Source organism: Hemitrygon akajei, chromosome 18 (genome assembly GCF_048418815.1).
Source record: "Hemitrygon akajei chromosome 18, sHemAka1.3, whole genome shotgun sequence".
Lineage (NCBI taxonomy): Eukaryota > Metazoa > Chordata > Chondrichthyes > Myliobatiformes > Dasyatidae > Hemitrygon > Hemitrygon akajei.
Window position 1 is genome coordinate 5,315,869 of NC_133141.1, and position 19,303 is coordinate 5,335,171.

Consider the following 19,303-nt stretch of genomic DNA (forward strand, 5'->3'; position numbering starts at 1 on the left):
ACTTGAGAACTAAGAAAAGATTGAATAGGTTAGGACTTTATTCCTTGGAATGGAGAAGATTGAGAGGAGATTTGATAGAGGTATACAAAATTATGAGGGGTATAGATAGGATAAATGCAAGCAGGCTTTTTCCACTGAGGTTGGGTGGGACTACAAATAAATTTGAGAGGAATATGAGAGGAAACCTCTTCACTCAGAGGATCGTGAGAGTGTGGAACAAGTTGTCAGCACAAATGGTGCATGGGAGCACAATTTCAATATTTGAGAGAAGTTTAGATAGGTACGTGAATAGTAGGGATATGGAGAGCTATGGTCCGGGTGCAGGTTGATGGGAGTAGGCAGTTTAAATGGTTTCAGCATGGAGTAGATGGGACAAAGGGCCTGTTTCTGTGCTGTGCTTTTCTATGACTCTAACTTGTTTTCACCAGTTTTATACACAGACACATGGGGATACAGGATGGAAACAGGCTCTTCAGTTCTCTGAATTCATATCAACCATAAAGGAATATTGACACAAATCCTACCCTAAACCTATTTTATTTTTCCACAATCTCATCATCACATCTCCCGACAGATCCCAGATTCTATCACTCACCTAAATAACTTAAAACAGCAAATGAAGGGAAGAAGGGAAAAGGAAGAAGATTATAGGCCATTTAGCCGAACTTCAGTGGGTGGGGAAGTGTTGGAGTCCATATTAAGGATGAGGTTTTGAGGTACTTGGAGATTAATCATAAAATAAGTCAAAGTCAGCATGGTTTCTGCAAAGGGAAATCTTGCCTGAAAAATCTGTTCGAGTTCTTCAAGGAAGTAACAAGTAGGGTGGACAAAGGAGAAGCAGTGGATGTCATTTACTTGGATTTTCAGGAGGCATTTGATAAGGTGCCACACATGAGGCTGCTTAACAAGATAAAGTCCTATGGCGTTACAGGAAAGATACAGGCATAGATAGAGAAATGGCTGACAGACAGGAGGTAGCAAGTGGGAATAGAGGGGGCCTTTTCTGGTTGGCTGCCAGTGACTAGTGGTGTTCCTCAGGGGTCAGTATTGGGACTGCTACTTTTCACATTGTTTGTCAGTGATTTAGATAATGGGATTGATGGCTTTGTGGCAAAGTTTACGGATGATATGAAGCTTGCGGATGATACAAGTGCTGAGGAAGCAATGTGATTGCAGCATGACTTATTAATTAGAAGAATGGGCAAAAAAGTGACAGATGGAATACAGTGTTGGGAAATGTATGATAATGCATTTTGGTAAAAGGAACAATACTGCAGACGATTATCTAAACGGGGAGAAGGTTCAAACATTAGCAGCCCAGAGGGACTTAGGGGTCCTCGTGCAAGACTCCCAGAAGGTTAATTTACAGGTTGAGTTTGTGGTAAAGAAGGAAAATGCAATGTTGACATTTACTTCAAGGAGAATAGCAAGCAAATAATTCCGAGCCTTTATAAGACACTAGTCAGGCTACACTTGGAGTATTGTCAACAGTTTTGGGCCCCATATCTCAGAAAGGTTGTGTTGTCATGGGAGAGAGTCCAGAGGAGGTTCGTGAGGATGATTCTGGGAATGAAAGGGTTAACATATGAGGAGTGTTTGGCAGCTTTGGGCCTGTACTCACGGGAATTTAGAAGACTGCAGGGGATCTCATTGAAACCTACCAAATGTTGAAAGGACTTAATAGGGTGGATGTGGAGAGGATGTTTCCTATGGTGGGGGTATCCAGAACTAGAGGGTACAGCCTCAAAATTGAGGGGAGACCCTTTAGAACAGAGGTAGGGGGATTTTTTTTAGCCAGAGGGCAGTAAATTTGTGGAACACCCTGCCACAGTCTGCGGTGGAGGCCAAGTCTGTGGGTATATTTAAGGCGGAGTTGTCTGTTTCCTGATCGGTCAGGGCATCAAAGGTTATGGTGAGAAGGCAGGTGTATGGGGTTGGGTGGATCCAGGATCAGCCACGATGGAATGGCAGAACAGACACAATGGGCTGAATAGCCTAATTCTGCTCCTATGTCTTATGGTCTTATGGAACCTCCCGACCTGTTTGCCCTGACATCAGGACAATGCCTTGCTTTCCTGCAAGACAGCATCGGATTATTTCTACATCCACCCAGTGGGAAACAAGGCTGACATCTAGCATTGCATCCAAAATTCAGCACGTCAGGATTGCAACAGGCAGAATTATTTGTTCTTTAGGTGGAAAATGGATCATCCGAATCTGTGACTGGGAGAGACTGAGCCACAGCTGGCGCCCAGATGTGTGGGACAACTCGGATGTCATTTTGACAACAATGTCCCCCAGTCCAGGCTCCTCCACGGCCCCATTTCCCTAGAGTTGCCAATAAACGTGTCGACCATGAAGCAACTTCAACACTACAAACGGACCTCACCGTAAGAATAATAAAAACACTACTGTGAAAAGGATCAAGGTTTGAAGCAACACACAGAAAATGCTGGAGGAGTTCAGCAGGTCAGTCAACATCCATTGAAATGAATAAACAGTCGATGTCTCAGGCTGAGACTCTTCTTCAGGACTGGAAAGGAAGGGGGAAGACACCAGAATAAAAAGGTGAGAGGAGGGGAAGGCAGCCAACTGCAAGGTGATATGTGGAGCCAGGTGGGTCGGAAAGGGAAAGGACTGGGGAAGAAGGAATCTGATAGGAGAGCAGAGTGGACCGTAAGGGAAAGGGAAGGTGGAGGGTCCCGGAGGAAGTGATAGGTAGGTAAGAAGAGTAAAAGGCCAGTGTAGGGAATAGAGTAAAAGAGGAGGGGGTTGAAATTTTTATTTTACTGAAAGGAGAAATTGATATTCATGCCATCAGGTTGGAGGCTACCAAGACAGAATATAAGGTGTTGCTCCTCCACCCTGAGGGTGGTCTCATCTTGGCACAAGAGGAGGCCATGGATCGACACATCAGGATGTGAATGGGAATTAGAATTAAGATGTTTACCCACAAGGTTTGAAGACCTTTTTCCCACCATGTGGCATTGCAGTGGAGGAGAAAGCTGTTCTCACCAAGGCCTGAAGACCAAAGTTATACATATTGCAAATGAGTGCTGGATCTCTCAGTAATACCTTGTTGAGAAGCTAGGTTGCCTCATCAGCCAAGTAACAAACCACAACAAGTGTATTAAATCAGTGGCTGTTACTAGTACAGGGAACCAGGTAAAAAATCAAGATTAAGTAGTTTTTAGAAGAAAACAAATCTGACAATGAAGAATAGAGCGAGCTATGTCTCGGTGGTGATGATGATTTGATCTTCTTTCTACAATAGCCATGTTCACTTACAGGATATAACAGATGACACCAATGCTCCAAATATCTGTGGGGAATCCTACTGGATCATAATTGATGACCTCTGGTGCCACAAACTCTGGTGTCCCAAACAAGACTTTCATCACGTCATTTGCATCTGCAGAGAAGGAGAGCAAAAGTAAGTAGTGTTCGGGGAATCTGCAATACCACACAATACCAGTATATGGAGCTGGATCACTGTCCAAGAAACTGAGCAGCAATGGCTTTGAACTCAGAACAGCGCAAGTTAGATATTAATTAAAAGTTAAAGGCCTAGGTTTTGTTCTTGTCATCTCAGTCCAAAGGTGGAATCGATCAAAACAGTATGGAGAAATATGTATTAAATACATTACTCTCCAAATCACCAGCATTCATGTTGTCCTGGGTTAATTTACCTGCATGGATCAAGGTCAACTCTACATAATTGCTAACATAACAGATAACGAAAAGCTCATAAAATAGCACTGACTTTCCTGGGAACACAAGAGTTTACATATCAAAACCAAAAAAAAATTAAGATAAAATTGAATAATACAAACTTACACAACTATGAAATGGTTCGGTGAAGATGAAAAAAACTAATTTTCAATGGTTTTAATTTTTTTTTAATTTTATTTAGAGATACAGCATGGAGTAGGCCATACTGACCCAACGAACCACACTGCCCAGCGACCCTCTTATTTAACCCTAGCCTAATTGCAGAACAATTTACAATGACCAATTAACCTAATAACTGGTACATCTTTGGAATGTGGGAGGAAACCTACATCCTCACAGGAAGATCATACATCATCGGAATTGAACCCTGAACTCTGATGCCCCAAGCTGTAATAGCATCGCGCTAACTGGAATGCCACTGTGGTAATTATTTTGTTTGCTGATGGAGTAATGGACACACTTATCAAGGATGGCACCAGAGTGTTGGCAGAGCTGAAGTTGCACTGGGGTGGCTCTTCAACTGCAGGCTGCCGCACAACATTTGACAGTGAATAGAGTCTTTCCATTAATGTGACATGATTGCTCAGATGTCTGGAAGGGAAATCCAGCCTTTGTGATCATTTCAATGGATTATTATTCATACTGCTACTTGTATATATGTTTATCGAGTTGAGATGCCAGAAAAGTACAACACAGGGGCTGGATTTTGAGGGTCCCTATAGGGAGGGAAGGATAGGGCACTCATTGTTATTGCTGAAACTTAACTAACTCAGCCCCAACATCGTGTGGCTGCGTGAGAAGGTCAGATGGATGTTCTGTGGTGACTCACCTGACACTTCAAACCATTTCCAACATTTACATACCACAAGTCAAGCGAATCCTCTGCATTTGCCTGAATAAGTGTATCTCAGTACTCAAGAAGCCCCATTTTTAATACTTCCCCGGCAGCTCACAGGAAGATTCACGAACAAAAATTAATAATGAGACACAAGATTAGAAAAAGTTGACTAAATAAATAATGAACATAAAGTGGCCGACCAACTATTTCTAGAAAACAGAAAGCAATGGTAGCACTCAGCAGGTCTGACAGCTTCCAGGGCAAGGAAAAACAAGAGCTGGTGTTTCAGATCAAAATATTAATTCTGATGCTAATCGCCACCCGTAAGCAGTTCTAGACTGTTTAAGGAGTTGCCCACGATTGCTGGTGGAACTTTTGACTTTTCTCAGTCCATCAGCATCAACAAGTTGTTCTAACCTTAACAAAACATCATGCTGTCACATGGGATGGGCTGGACTGAGCCCATTGAACACACCGAACAGCCAAGCCATAGGTTTAAATGGGCTTGTTATCTCAAGGATTTTCTAAGTTTCTAAATGCTAGTGGTCAAAAGATATATTTTAAAAATCAATAAAATGTTGTTAATGAAATTATTTTTTAAAGTTAAGAACAATTAACTAAACTCTACTTACTGAAATTAATAAATTATCTAATGTTCTCTCTTGCAGTCATTGCCCTCCTTTGAAAGTATCACACCAAGTTCACTCTGATGCAGTTTCAATGGACCGTTTCGGTGATGAAGTTCAACATTCACTCTCCACCACTGCAATACACATGGTACCTTCTGCAGATACTAATGATGATCTCACCATGGTCAGAATTCACTTCAACTACTTCAGAACTTACCGCTCTGACAAAAGAGTGAGCAATTTCAGATTCCTGGGCATCAACATCTCTGAGGATCTATCCTGGGCCTAATGATTCAATGCAGTTACTAAGAAGGCATGGCAGCAGCTATATTTCATTAGGAGTTTGAGGAATTTGGTATGTCACCAAAGACACTCACAAATTTCTACAGATGTACCATGGAGAGCATTCTAACTGGCTGCATCACCGTCTGGTATGGAGGGGTCACTGCACAGGATCAAAATAAGCTGCAGAAGTTGTGAACTCAGTCAGCTCCATCATGACTATTATCCTCTGTGGCATCGAGGACACCTTCAAGGAGTGATGCCTCAAAAAGGCGGCATCCATCATTAAGGACCCCCATCACCTAGGACGTGCCCTCTTCTCACTGCTACCAGGGAGGAGGTACAGGAGCTGAAGGCACTCACTCAATGATTCAGGAACAGCTTCTTCCCCTCTGCCATCCGATTTCTGAACGGACATTGAATGATGGACACTACCTCACTACTTATTTAATTAGCTATTATATATATTTACTGTAATTCATTTTATTGTTATTATGTATTGCATTGTAGTGCTCTCACAAAGACAACAAATTTCATGACATTTTCTGGTGATATTCAACCTAATTCTGATTTGGATTCAATCATCTTTTAAGTGCTGATAACTCTAAAATTCCCAGCGTAGCGTTCAGTGGTTGTGCACAGACATTCCTCAGGTAGTCAGGTTGGGATGAACGTACTCTCTCAGACAAGAAGGGCTCCTAGAGGTGAAGAGGAAGTCAGGACTGAGGCTGTGTGGCAGCGACTCTACTCACTACACCACATCAGACAGTTTACTCACCAAGTTTTCGGGCCAGTCCAAAGTCAATGATTTTGATACGCGTGCTGTCCTTGCTGACGCACACTACGTTCTCTGGCTTCAGGTCCAGGTGCACGATATTTTGCTGATGCATGAAGTGTACCCCTTGTAGGATCTGGCGGACGTACGAAACACATGTTGGCTCCGTGAGCTCAAAATCCTCATCCACGATTCGCTCAAAGAGCTCCCCTCCAGAGACACTGTGTAAGACAAGTCACATCAGAACACTGCAACCATTTGCTTTTCAAATGTAATTCAGAGCCTGGGCTGACACTGCTTTCTGAAATAGTCTTTATAAAATTCATCGAGTGAATCTATTTAACCTCAATGGCAGCAGTGCCAGAGTCTGCAGGCAAACACTCCTAACTTCCTGTCATTCCATTTCTCCTAACCTGAGCAAACATATCGAAACTCGATAAGACAGTCACGGTACATTTTGTCCCAGTGATTCCCAACCCCATCATATCTACCACTCTGATGTTTCTCTCTGCTGAAGATGTGTTACTTCTCCTCGCCATAACAATGACAGTGATCTTGACTAATACCTTTGTCAGAATGTTGTACAAATATGTTTATGGTCTGAACATGTCAAAGTGTTGGGTGTGCTCCCAAATTCCGATGCAGTTTAGGCATAGAAGCACTGACCTCTGCCCGTCTGAATGGCACAGAAAACGTAGGATGGAATGAACCGGTCATGAACTTGTCAGCTATGACTGTAAAAGAAGCTCTGTTTAGAGTATGTTGCGCCGTATGTGCATCACATTGATGATCTGGCCGGCTACCCAACATTAGGTCAAAATATCAGAAAAGGGGTATCATTGGTTTTGGATGACAGCTTTCAACACCCCCACCACATGGCTGTATAACTGCCCAGTTATCAAGGGAGGCCCACCCTGATGACCTCAGTCAAGGAGGCATTAGCCAACAAGACTGCGCTAGCTTTGACACAAACAAAGCAGACACTGATGCAGCTTTGTCGGAAATGGTAGCCATGAGGACAGAGACCCTACAAAATGTATTGGCAAAGGGAGGAGGTGCCTGCACCATAACAGGCCAGGGGTGTTGTACATACATCCCTCATGAATCAGAGAATACAACAGATCTGGCTGACCATATCCATTACATATAAAATATGTAATATAGGATTATAGTTCCATAACTGTTATACCCTGGGAGGGAGTTGGTGGTCATTTGAAATGCCAGGAGGCTGGTAGGGCAAGCATAGTGTGCTGGGGTATTATGATAGCCATTTTGCTTTTATGCTTAGTGGTTTTGCAATTTGTTTGTAATACAGTGATGCGTCCATGCAGGTTGTATTAAAGCCTACGGGTTTGAAGTTACGGGGCAGTGATACTCGAGGGGTGGAATGTATTGTAAAGGGTTACTCTTTGTGCTTGCCAAATGTCTTCACCACCATGGCCTTGGGTGCACGTGACTATGTGACTAGCTGGAGAAGTTTTGTTTATGACAGTAGGGGATGATGGGGATACAATACAACTGTGAGAACACGGAAGTCATCTGGACACAGGGGTGAGACTCGTGAAGTGTGGTGACAAGTGATGGTTGGTTTGGTGTTTTGAAGTGGCCCATTGACTGCAGCACTTTATATCAGAGGAGTGGGTATAAAGTAGAGTGGTTGGGAACTCAGTAGATTTTGGGGCTTCGCCACAGATCAGATAGAATAGGAGGTGTGCTGCAGTGTGAGGGGCTCACGCACACCTAGATACATGTTTTAATGCTTGCTAATCTGTCCTAGTAAACAAAAATAGCTAGTTATAAGGAGATCATTGGAGTTTGTGTCTTTCTGCCTTACCAAGCTAGATCGGTGAACCTCTCGGCATAATGTAACATGACTGTGAGTGGTTCAGAGAGAGAGAGATTAGAATGGGCCACATGGATGTTCAATGAGAGGCGAGTTTGGAGCAACACAAATTTAAACATTACACCAGTGACCCTGGTGAGGAAATGCCAGCAGTAAGTACTTGTTCTGTGCTCAAGGGCTGTGGCACCTAAGAGTCTCACATGCACAGCAGAATGATTTTCAATGAGCTGTCCCATTCTGATTGACATCACTGAACATGGCTTGGTGCCTCCAGGCACTTCCATATCATAAGCAGAGAGAAATGGAATTGAATGTCCAGAATTGTCTCCATTACACATCAGCTTTTAATAAAATTGATTTATTACACAGCAAGGAGAACCTTTTGGCCTTGGGACTTTAGCAACAATCTGGTAAAAACTCACAAATGATTGAATTTATTGAACAGTGGCAGGATCTGAGCAAAATTAAATCCTGATCTGTTGGTCCATCTGCATCACATCCATAAAACCTATAAAAGCAACAAAATAAATGCTAGAGGCTCTATTGTCTATTTTGTTGGGCCCCAGCTACTGAATCATATTGTTAAGATGAAATGCCTCCTAATACCCCTGCTCAGAAGCACTGAATTCACTCTATACTCAAAATTCAATGGAATGTATTTCGGAGGACTGTTTGACCAAAATGTATTCCAGAAATGTTACCACTGATATAAAGACTACCACACTTAATTCTTTATATATCATAGCAGCCTCTCATAAATTAGATTTGTTATATACATTATCTTACTTACTATTCCATCACCATGACAATCTCCGTCCGACTCTCAAAGGCATCAAGGCACTGCACCAACTTTGTGTGGTGTAGACAGTTCATAATCTCTATCTCATCACGAGCACTTTTCTTGTCTTTAAGACTGCGGGCTTTGTAAAATTTGCCTGCTCGGATCTTTCCACTGGATTTTTGCAACAACTTGTACACCTTACCAAACGCTCCTCTGGGGGCAGAAAAACTTCTTGGTTAGAAAATTACTTGGTTAGAGACCACTTGAAAGAAATTTGAGTCAGTCTGACATTTCGGTCAGCTCAGATGTTGTCAATTCGTATGCACCCAATACAACTTAAGTCAATGGTTGGCTGTTGTTTTGTGCTCTGCCAGTGCTACTACCTTGTTACCTGCAGATCACTGGGAAAGCAGGCAGGCAAGATCAAATGGTCTCTCATGGGTTAGCATTATTGTTTTGCCCATTATCTTTACTACTAAGCAGGCACCTCATTCATCTCTGATTGGCCCTGTCAAATAATATACCATTGGAGATACAAGTGACAATTCCAGATAATGAGGGAATTCAGCAGTACTTCAAATTGAATGTGGTGGCACTTACACATTATGTGCTTTCTCTTTGATAAAAGAGAAAGAATATTTCCTGTGACTAGATTTCTTTAGTCTCTGAATTTCACAGCAGAAACAGGCCCTGAGTTCACACCCACCATCAAACCATGCATCTACGTTAATCCCATTTTTACTCTCCTCTTGTTCTCAACTCCCTTCCCAGAGTATTTAATAAGCAATTTAATAAGCAATTTAATTTCTTTAATTTTAGATTTCTTTATTAACCACAAAAAATCCTTGATAATAGAGAATCAGCTTTTCTTACTATGAGATTTTGTTCAATAAAATCTCATGACCAAATAAAAAATGTTTGTTCCTCAGTATCCTGATGAAGAAGACTTACTATTCATCTCCAAACAGATCCAATTCACTGGCATGTCAAAATTAACAGGGCATCTCACACTAAATAAACACCACATCATCATGTAAATTAGAAAATTAAAAAATCTTGAAACAGAAGCTTGTGCAGCAATTTTAAACACAGATATAATGCATCTATGCTACTTCTTGGTACAAGTACTTAACTTGGAAAAAAGGACATTATATGCACCTAATTCCAGAGATCCCAGAAGTGCAAGGTTGCAGTGTCTGTGCCACTTTAGTAAGACAGATGGGCTGACGATGTTTGTACTTACACGCCAAGACATTCCTGTTGTACGTACAGATCAGTTAGCTTCTGAGAGGTATTAATTATCACATTAACTGCTACCTCTTCCTCCTCCTCCTCCTCTTCTTTTTCTTCAAAAAAAAGAAAACTGTATAAGATTTCATTTAAACATATCAAATATTAAAAGGCCTACATTGAGTGGATGTGGAGGTGATGCTTCCTGCAGTGGAGGAATCTAGGACCAGAGAGCACAGCCTCACAATAAAAGACATCCCTTTAAAATGGAGATGAGGAGGAATTTCTTTAGCCAGAGACTAGTGAATCTGTGGAATTCATTGCCACAGATGGCTGTGGAAGCCAAATTATTGGGTATATTTAAAGTAGAGTTTGATGGGTTCACGTTTAGTCAGGGCATCAAAGATTACATGGAGAAAGCAGGAGAATGGGGTTGAGAGGGATAATAAGTCAGCCACGAAGGAATGGCGGAACTGACTGGCCTAATTCTGCTCCTATGTTTTATGGTCAGTAAGAGGTGATGACAATTCCCACACCCATAGTAGATGTAATGGTTACTTGCAAACAAACCCAAACCACTGCGAGACTGAGTACGGGAGTTGACACTGTATGACGCGCTTCCAAATTACTGAGCTCCAACCTGAAAAAGTACAGTCGATCCTTTATTGCAAAACTAGCAAAGATGAACGATTTTATAGCAATAAAACTAATGAGATGTATGTTTCTCCCTTATTAGGAGAGAGAGACCCTGCAAGCATGTCAAATTATCGGGTGAACAATGTAGTCTTTGGGGTAACTGCAAGTCTGTGACTTTGCTATTGCTTTGCTTACACTTGAGTGCTGGTAGCAGGTGCCCTTTATTTTCACCTGGGGGAGGGGGATCATTGCTCGCTGCCGCTTATGCGCAGGAGGGAGGGGAGCTAGGGGGGTACTTTGGGGTTCTAACATTTAACGGCCGTTCGTTCTTGGGGCATTCCTCTGTTTTCATGGATGTTTGCGAAGAAAAAGCATTTCAGAATGTATATTGTATACATTTCTCTGACATTAAGTTGTACCTTTGAACCTTTGAAAATAAATTAGCGATATAGCGAAATAAGAGTAATTGGCGTTCAAGTTAGGGTAATTAAGCATAATAACAAAATAAGCAAACATTCTCTACTTCCTTAGAAATTTGCATAGATTCAGCATGACATCTAAAACTTCAATAGATGTGTGGTGAAGAGTACATTGACTGGCTGCATCACAGCCTGGTATAGAAACACTAATTGCCCTTGTCTGGAAAACCCTACAAAATGTAGTGGATACAGCCCAGTCCATCGCAGGTAAAGTCCTCCTCACCATGGAGCACATCTACACGAAGCGCTGTCACAGAAAGGCAACATCCATCATCAGGGACTCCCATCACCCAGGACATGCTCTCTTCTCGCTTCTCACACCACCAGGTTCAGGAACAGTTCTTAACCCTCAAACATCAGACACTTGAACCAGAAAGGACAACTTCACTCAACCCATCACTGAACTGTTCCCACAAACTGTGGACTCACTTTCAAGGAGATTGCATCTCATGTTCTCGATAGTTATTGCTTATTTATTCTTGTTTTGTATTTGCATATTGTTGTCTTTTGCACACTGGTTGAATACCCAAGTTGGGTGTGGCCTTTCATTGATTCTATTATGGTTATTGGATTTATTGAGTATACCTGCAAGAAAATGAATCTCTGTATTGTATATGGTGACAGACATGTATTTTCAGAATCAGAATCAGGTTTACTATCACTGACATGTCTTGAAATTTGTTAATTTTACAGCAGCAGTACAATGAAATACATGATAAATAAATAGAGAGGAAAAACTGGGTTACATTAAGTACATATGTGTCTATTAAATAGTTAAGTTAAAATAAGTAGTGAAAAATAGCAGGAAAAGAAGTAGTGGAGTAATGTTCATGGGTTCAATAACCATTTAAAAATCAGATGGCAGAGAAAAAGAAGCTGTTTCTAAATTGCTGAATGTCTGCCTTTGGGCTTCTGTACCTCCTGCCTGATGGTAACAGTGAGAAGAGGGCATGCCCTACGTGGTGGGGAGGGGAGGGTCCTCAATGATGGATGCCACTTTCCTAAGGCACCACTCCTTGCATAGGTCTTGGATACTATGGAGGCGAGTTCCCAAGATGGAGCTGACTAATTTTACAAGTTTCTGCAACTTACTTTGATCTTGTGTAGTAGTGACCCCCCCCCCCCGCATACTAGATGGTGATGTGGTCTTCCAGTTAGGAAGTCAAGGATCCAGTTGCACAGGAAGTTACAGAGGCATAGGTTCTGTAGCTTTTCGATCAGGACTACAGGGATGATGGAGCTAAATGCTGAGTTACATTCAATAAACCACATTCTGACATAGGTATTTGCAAAGTTCAGGTGATACAAGGCCACGTGGAGAGCCATTGAGATCACATCTGCTGTAGACCTAATGTGGTGATAGGCAAATTTCAGTGGGTCCAGGTACTTGCAGAGGCAGGAGTTGATTTTGGCCATGACCAACTCTCAAAGCATTTCATCACCATAGATGTGAGTGCTACTGGGCAATAGTCATTAAAGCAGCTCACACTGCTTTTCTTGGGCACTGGTATAATTGTTGCCCTTTTGAAGCAGATGGGAACTTCCGACTGCAGAAGTGAGAGATTGAAAGTGTCTTTGAACACCCCTGCCAGATGGTTGGTACAAGTTTTCAGAGCCTTATAAGGTACTCCATCAAGGCCAGCCACCTTGCAAGAGTTCACCCACCTGAAAGACAGTCTGACGTTGGCATCCAAGACAGAGATCACAAGGTCCACCGGATGCTGCAGGGACCCTCATAGCAAAAGCATAAAAAGCATTGACCTCGTCTGGTAGTGAAGCATTGCTGCCATTCATGATGTTGGGTTTTGTTTTGTAGGAAGTAATGTCTGCAAACTCTGCCAGAGCTGACATGCATCTGATGTTGCCTCTAACCTCACTCAGAATTGTTTCTTCACTCTCCGCAAGTTCTAACTGGTTTTCTTGTACGGACCTGGATCGCCAAACTTAAATGCCACAGATTTAGCACTCAGCAATCAGCAATTAATCCTCAATTCTCACAATAATCTTCAAGGGATCTTCAAGAACTCTGCACTAATTGACAGATGTAAACTGAAGCCTCACACTAACATTAAGGGTAGAGTTGACACAAAAATTATTAGTAGCCTAATTATTAGAACCTAAAGCCCACTTTCTTTGCTGTCATTGAGAATGGTAGTGCTTAGTGTCCAACAAGGCCACCATTGCAAATCACCATGGATGAACCAGGAGATTTGTAGTCTATTGAGTGCTAGACCTGTGGCATTCAAGACCAGTGATTCAGCACTATACAGGAAATCCAGGTACGACCTACGTAAGGGTATTTTAAGAGTGAGAAAACAATTCCAGTTGAAGTTAGAGGCCTTGGATCACCTGGATAATATTAATATATACATCAGGCTGCTTTTTTATTGATTACAGTCCAGCATTCAACACAATCCTATTCTCAGTTGTAATTAACAAACTCCAAAACCTGGGCCTCTGTACCTCCCTCTGCAGCTGGATCTTGACTTCCTCACGAGGAGACCAGAGTCAGTGCGAATTAGAAATAACATCTCCTCACTGACAATCAATAACGGCACTGCTCAAGGATGTGTGCTTAGCCCACTGCTCGACTCTCTCTAGACCCATAGCAATGGTGCTAGACGCAGCTCAAACACCACCTATAAATCTGCCAATGACACAACTATTGATGGCAGAATTTCAGATAGTGACGAGGAGATGTACAGGAGTGAGGTAGGTACAGGTTGAGTAATGTCGTAGCAACAACCTTGTACTCAACATCAGTAAGACCAAGGAATTGATTGTGGACTTCAGGAAGGGGAAGTCAAGGGAACTCTAACCAGTCCTCATCAAGGGATCAGCAGTGGAAAGGGTGAGCAGTTTCAAGTTCCTGGGTGTCAACATCTCTGAGGATCTATCCTGGGTCCAATATATTGATGCAATTGCAAAGAGGTAATGACAGTGGCTATATTTCATTAGGAATTTGAGGAAATTTGGAATGTCACCAAACACTCTCACAAATGTCTACAGGTGAACCATGGGGTACATTCTAACTGGTTGCATCACCAACTCTTATGGGTAGGGTGGGTGCTTTCCATCGCACAAGATCTGAAAAAGCTATACAAAGTTGTAAATTCAGCCAGCTCCATCATGAGCACTAGCCCCCCCATATCGAGAATGCCTTCAAAAGGTGATGCCTCAAGAAGGCGGACGCCATCTATCATTAAGGAACTCCCATCACCCAGGATATACACTCCTCTCATTGCTACCATTAAGGAGGCAGTACAGAAGCCTGAAGACATACATTCAATGTTTCAGGAACAGCTTCTTCCCCTCCACCATCAGATTTCTGAATGGACAATGAACCGACCCGTGAACACTAACTCACTATATTTTTTTAGACCAATCACAGACAAAAGAAAATCTGCAGTTGCTGGAAATCCAGAGCAACACACTCAAAATACTGGAGGAACTCAGCAGGCTAGGCAACAACTACGGAGAAGAGTACAGTCGACGTTTAGGGCCGAGACTTTTCAGCAGGACTTGAAGATTCTCAGCCCGAAACATCGACTGTACTCTTATTCATAGATGCTGCCTGGCTTGCTGAGTTCCTCCAGCATTTTGTGTGTGTTGCCTATATTTTGTTAGCTCTCATTTTGCACTATGTTCTCAATTTAATTTATATATGTATATATTTTGCATATTGTAATTTATAGTGTTTATTATTATGCATTGCATTGTACTGCTGCCGCAAAACAAATTTCACAACATATGTCGGTGATATTAAAGCTGATTCTGATTCTGATACAGTTCTCAAAGGCAACTATGGATGGGTAATTAAATGGTGGCTCAGCCTCTGAAGCCCAGTCTTGAATGAATAAAAATGTAAAAGATGTACCATTATAACTGTAAAAGCCATGTATCTAATTCTGTCTGTTTGTATTGTATTTTGTGTGGTTTTTTAAATTATTAGTTATGGTATTTTGTCACGTGAGTTTGGACATTGTAGAAGTAAATAAGTATAATCATGTATTCACCCTTTATGCTGTTTGCTTAGTTAGAGAGTAAGAAAGAGATATTTTTTGTTAACCACTAATTTTGCCTTCGCTACACTAATTTTGTTAGTATTTATCGCTATTTTTGATCATTTGTCTTTGCTAGCTTCAAATGTACTTTTCTTGACTTGGAACTCAGTAATTTGGAAGTGCGTCACACAGTGTTCATTCCCTCACCCAGTGTCTCAGTAGGTTTGATTTGTTTTACAAGTAGCCGCTACAATAACCATGGAAGATTGAATGAGATTAGCACATTAGCATTCTGGTGAGATCTGGATAAGGTCTGTACTATCTAGAACAAAGTTAAATCAATTTACAAATTTCATCCTCGTATATTTTCACAATTCCTTGCAATGCTCAAGTGGTTGGCTTGAGCACAGCAATGGCACAAGCCCTTGGAAGTGTAATTCTGATGGTTAAGACCAGGAAACTGACCGAGAGAAAATTTGAAACTTCACGTATTTATTTTAATAAATTTCACAAAGTGTCACCTGAAGTATACTTGAACATTTTTACAGCTGATGATGCAAAGCAAGGTGCTAGCAGTGGCTATGAAGAAGATTCAGATAAAGATGAAGACAATATCCCAAAATTAAGCAGTATTAATTTGTAATTTAATATTTTAATCCACGCAGAACTTGCAGGGTCCATATCCTTACCTTCAGTGGTAATCTTGATGGGCTTGGATTCTTCACCTACTTCACTAATGCCATATGAGTTTACTGCATAAACACGGAAGATGTACTCTACACCGGGTTTCAGTTTGTCCACATGATACGATGTGTCACAACAGGAATCGGTCAGTGTTTTCCATTCCTTATCACCAGATTGCTTCACCTCAATAACATAGTTCTTGATAGCACTGCCACCATCGTAACATGGGCCTGACCAGGACAGGTTGAGGGAATTCTTGCAGAGATCAGAGACACAAGGCCTCCCCACTGGAGGCTCTGGCCTGTCTAAGATAAAATAGAAACTGGTTTTAATCTATTTGCCAATTATTCCATTGTTGTTTACCTACCATATGACCCAGATGTATGAATTCCAATTGAACTTCAGTAATACAGCATACTTCCTGCCACAATGAGGTGAAGTTCCCAGATGAGCCATTGATTACATATTGAAACAAGTGGTTAGAGATTAGCTGAAGAGAGATGAGACAACAGCTGCTGGAATCTGGAGCAACACACAAAACACTGGAGGAACTCCGCAGGTCAGGCAGCATCTAGGAAGGGAAACAGTAAGTCGACATTTTGAGTTAAGACCATTCATCTGAATTCTGACTAATTATTTCTCTCCTGACCCACTGAGTTCCTCCAGCACTTTGTGTGTTACATTAGAAATTAGTTTGTGTATTGCTGTCTAATTTGCCAGGTCAACATCAATCCCTCCTGAATCTCAATCTGCTATTTTCCAATCCAACCTGCACACTTAATGTGATTACAAACACATTATAGGAAAAGACATCAACATTTCTTTTGGAGCATACAGGGGAAAATCCAAATTATCCAGTAATGACAATCATCAAATGTTCTGAGGAAATCTTGGTATTTACAGCACTATGCCATCAGATCCAGGACAAGTCACTGACTTAACTTCAATAACCTCTCAGCTCACAGTACAAACCACCCCCCCCCCCCGATCCACCAATCTCTTCTCATCCCACCATACCTCTGACCAAAGGCAAAAGCCTCAACCACCTCCAACCTCAGACCTCCTCACAATTCTATGACCCCTTGAAGACCTGACCAATCCAGCAAACCCATGGTGTCTCCAGCCTCAATGAGCAACTAATGTTCAAAGTCATCCAGCAGTCCCAACCCTTCCTGTAGCAGCTACTCACATGGTCACAGTCTCCAGCTCCCAGTGCCATCTGGACTACAAACACCAATCCCAATCCATCCACCATCTACTATCCACAACCTCCAGGACTCTAGTTTGTGACACAAAGGTTGGAGGTGTTGTGGACAGTGTGGAGGGCTGTCAGAGGTTACAGCAGGACATTGATAGGATGCAAAACTGGGCTGAGAAGTGGCAGATGGAGTTCAACCCAGATAAATGTGAAGTGGTTCATTTTGGTATGTCAAATATGATGGCAGAATATAGTATTAATGGTAAGACTCTTGGCAGTGTGGAGGATCAAAGGGATCTTGGGATCCGAGTCCATAGGACGCTCAAAGCTGCTGCTAAGGTTAAGAAGGCATACGGTGCATTAGCCTTCATCAATTGTGGGATTGAGTTTAGGAGCCAAGAGGTAATGTTGCAGCTACATAAGACCCTGGTCAGACCCCACTTGGAGTGTTGTGCTCAATTCTGGTCACCTCACTACAGGAAGGATGTGGAAACCATAGGAAGGGTGCAGAGGAGATTTACAAGGATGTTTAAAGAGCAAATACGAGGAAATCTGCAGATGCTGGAAATTCAAACAACACACACAAAATACTGGTGGAACACAGCAGGCCAGGCAGCATCTATAGGGAGAAGCACTGTCGACATGAGTCTCCCTATAGATGCTGCCTGGCCTGCCGTGTTCCACCAGCATTTTGTGTGTGTTGTTTACAAGGATGTTGCCTGGATTGGGGAGCATGCCTTATGAGAGTAGGTTGAGTGAACTTGGCCTTTTCTCCTTGGAGCGACAGAGGATGAGAAGTGACCTTATAGAGGTGTACAAGGTGATGAGAAGCATTGATCATGTGGATGGTCAGAGGCTTTTTCCCCAGGGCTGAAATAGCTAACACAAGAGGGCACTGTTTTAAGATGCTTGGAAGCTGGTACAGAGGAGATGTCAGGGGTAAGTTTTTTACGCAGAGAGTGGTGAGTGTGTGGAATGGGCTGCTGGCAACGGTGATGGAGGCAGATACGATAGGGTCTTTAAAGAGACTCCTGGATAGGTACATGGAGCTTATAAAAACAGAGGGCTATGGGTAACCCTAGGTAATTTCTAAGGTAAGGACATGTTTGGCACAGTTTTGTGGGTCGAAGGGCCTGTATTGTGCTGCTAGTTTTCTATGTTTCAATCATTTGTGACCGAGTAGGCTCTTAGGTTCTACTTGGGTTTCTGGTCATTAGTGGCATGTTGCTGCTACAAGCATCAAGAGCACTCCCTAGAGTGACTGCTTTCTCTCACTTGTCTCACATTCTTGGGTAATGACAAGCTTTCAAGTGGCAGAGCTTCAAGATGGGTGGATATCCCAGAACTCGAATTATCCGCAGTATGTCCTGTTAAGGCTTCCTTTGCTCAAACCTTTAAGTTCCTGAGTAGCATATTTGATGTCCACCTACCTACAACAGCCAAATGGATCTGATGTTGTACATTCCCATTTTGGTCTTTCACCACAAGTGTGTAAAGTCCAGCGTCACTCACTTCCACAGCTCTTATCACGAGCTTGGTCCCAGCTTTGGTCGTGTCCACAGAGATTTGAGAGCTATTCACAATCTAATGGAAACAAATGAGAAGAACCGGTGGTGCAGCTCCCAATTTCAGACCATGTTGATGTTATACCAACTTTCAAATCATTCCAACATTATACATGAATGTTTTTCTTAAAGCAGATAAAAATACAGAATTAAACAAAGTCGAGCATTTCTGTTTTAATCTCCACCAAGCAATCATCTACAGTATAATACCAATTATACTTTATTTGCCCCCACATTCCCATCAACTCCCCACAAGGGCATTTTTCCATGGCCAATTAACCCAACAAACCGCATGTCTTTGGGATGTGGGAGGAAAGCAGAGCACATGAAGGAAAGTCATACAGGCCGAGGGAGAATATGCATGCTCTACATAGACAGCACGTGAAGCCAGGACTGAACCAAGGTTACTGGAGCGGAGAGGCACCAGCTCTACTGGCTGAGCCATTGTGCCTTTCCTGAAAAACCGGGCTCCAGTTGTGGAATCTGTGCGAAATCCAGCAAGTGCACTGTGAGAGGTTCAGTCCAATAAGTCTTGGACATCAGACCAGCAGCACACGAGAGACTCCTAGACTTAGTCAAATTTTAACCGTGTGACAGTTCCAATTCATTGGTGTAAATCAGATTCGG

The 19,303-nt window shown here is 42.2% G+C and overlaps 1 protein-coding gene across 1 annotated transcript in view; it reads right to left on the reverse strand.

Annotated features, from left to right (window-relative positions):
* Nucleotides 1–19,303, reverse strand: part of LOC140741041 (myosin light chain kinase, smooth muscle-like) — a 72,072-nt gene that overhangs the window by 15,294 nt on the left and 37,475 nt on the right. Inside the window, exons 7-12 of the mRNA XM_073070699.1 lie at nucleotides 18,542–18,695; nucleotides 15,919–16,218; nucleotides 10,124–10,226; nucleotides 8,890–9,093; nucleotides 6,260–6,477; nucleotides 3,289–3,412 (exon numbers count right to left, since the gene is read on the reverse strand). Coding sequence (XP_072926800.1) covers nucleotides 3,289–3,412; nucleotides 6,260–6,477; nucleotides 8,890–9,093; nucleotides 10,124–10,226; nucleotides 15,919–16,218; nucleotides 18,542–18,695 — 1,103 coding nt within the window. The remainder of the gene's footprint in view (nucleotides 1–3,288; nucleotides 3,413–6,259; nucleotides 6,478–8,889; nucleotides 9,094–10,123; nucleotides 10,227–15,918; nucleotides 16,219–18,541; nucleotides 18,696–19,303) is intronic.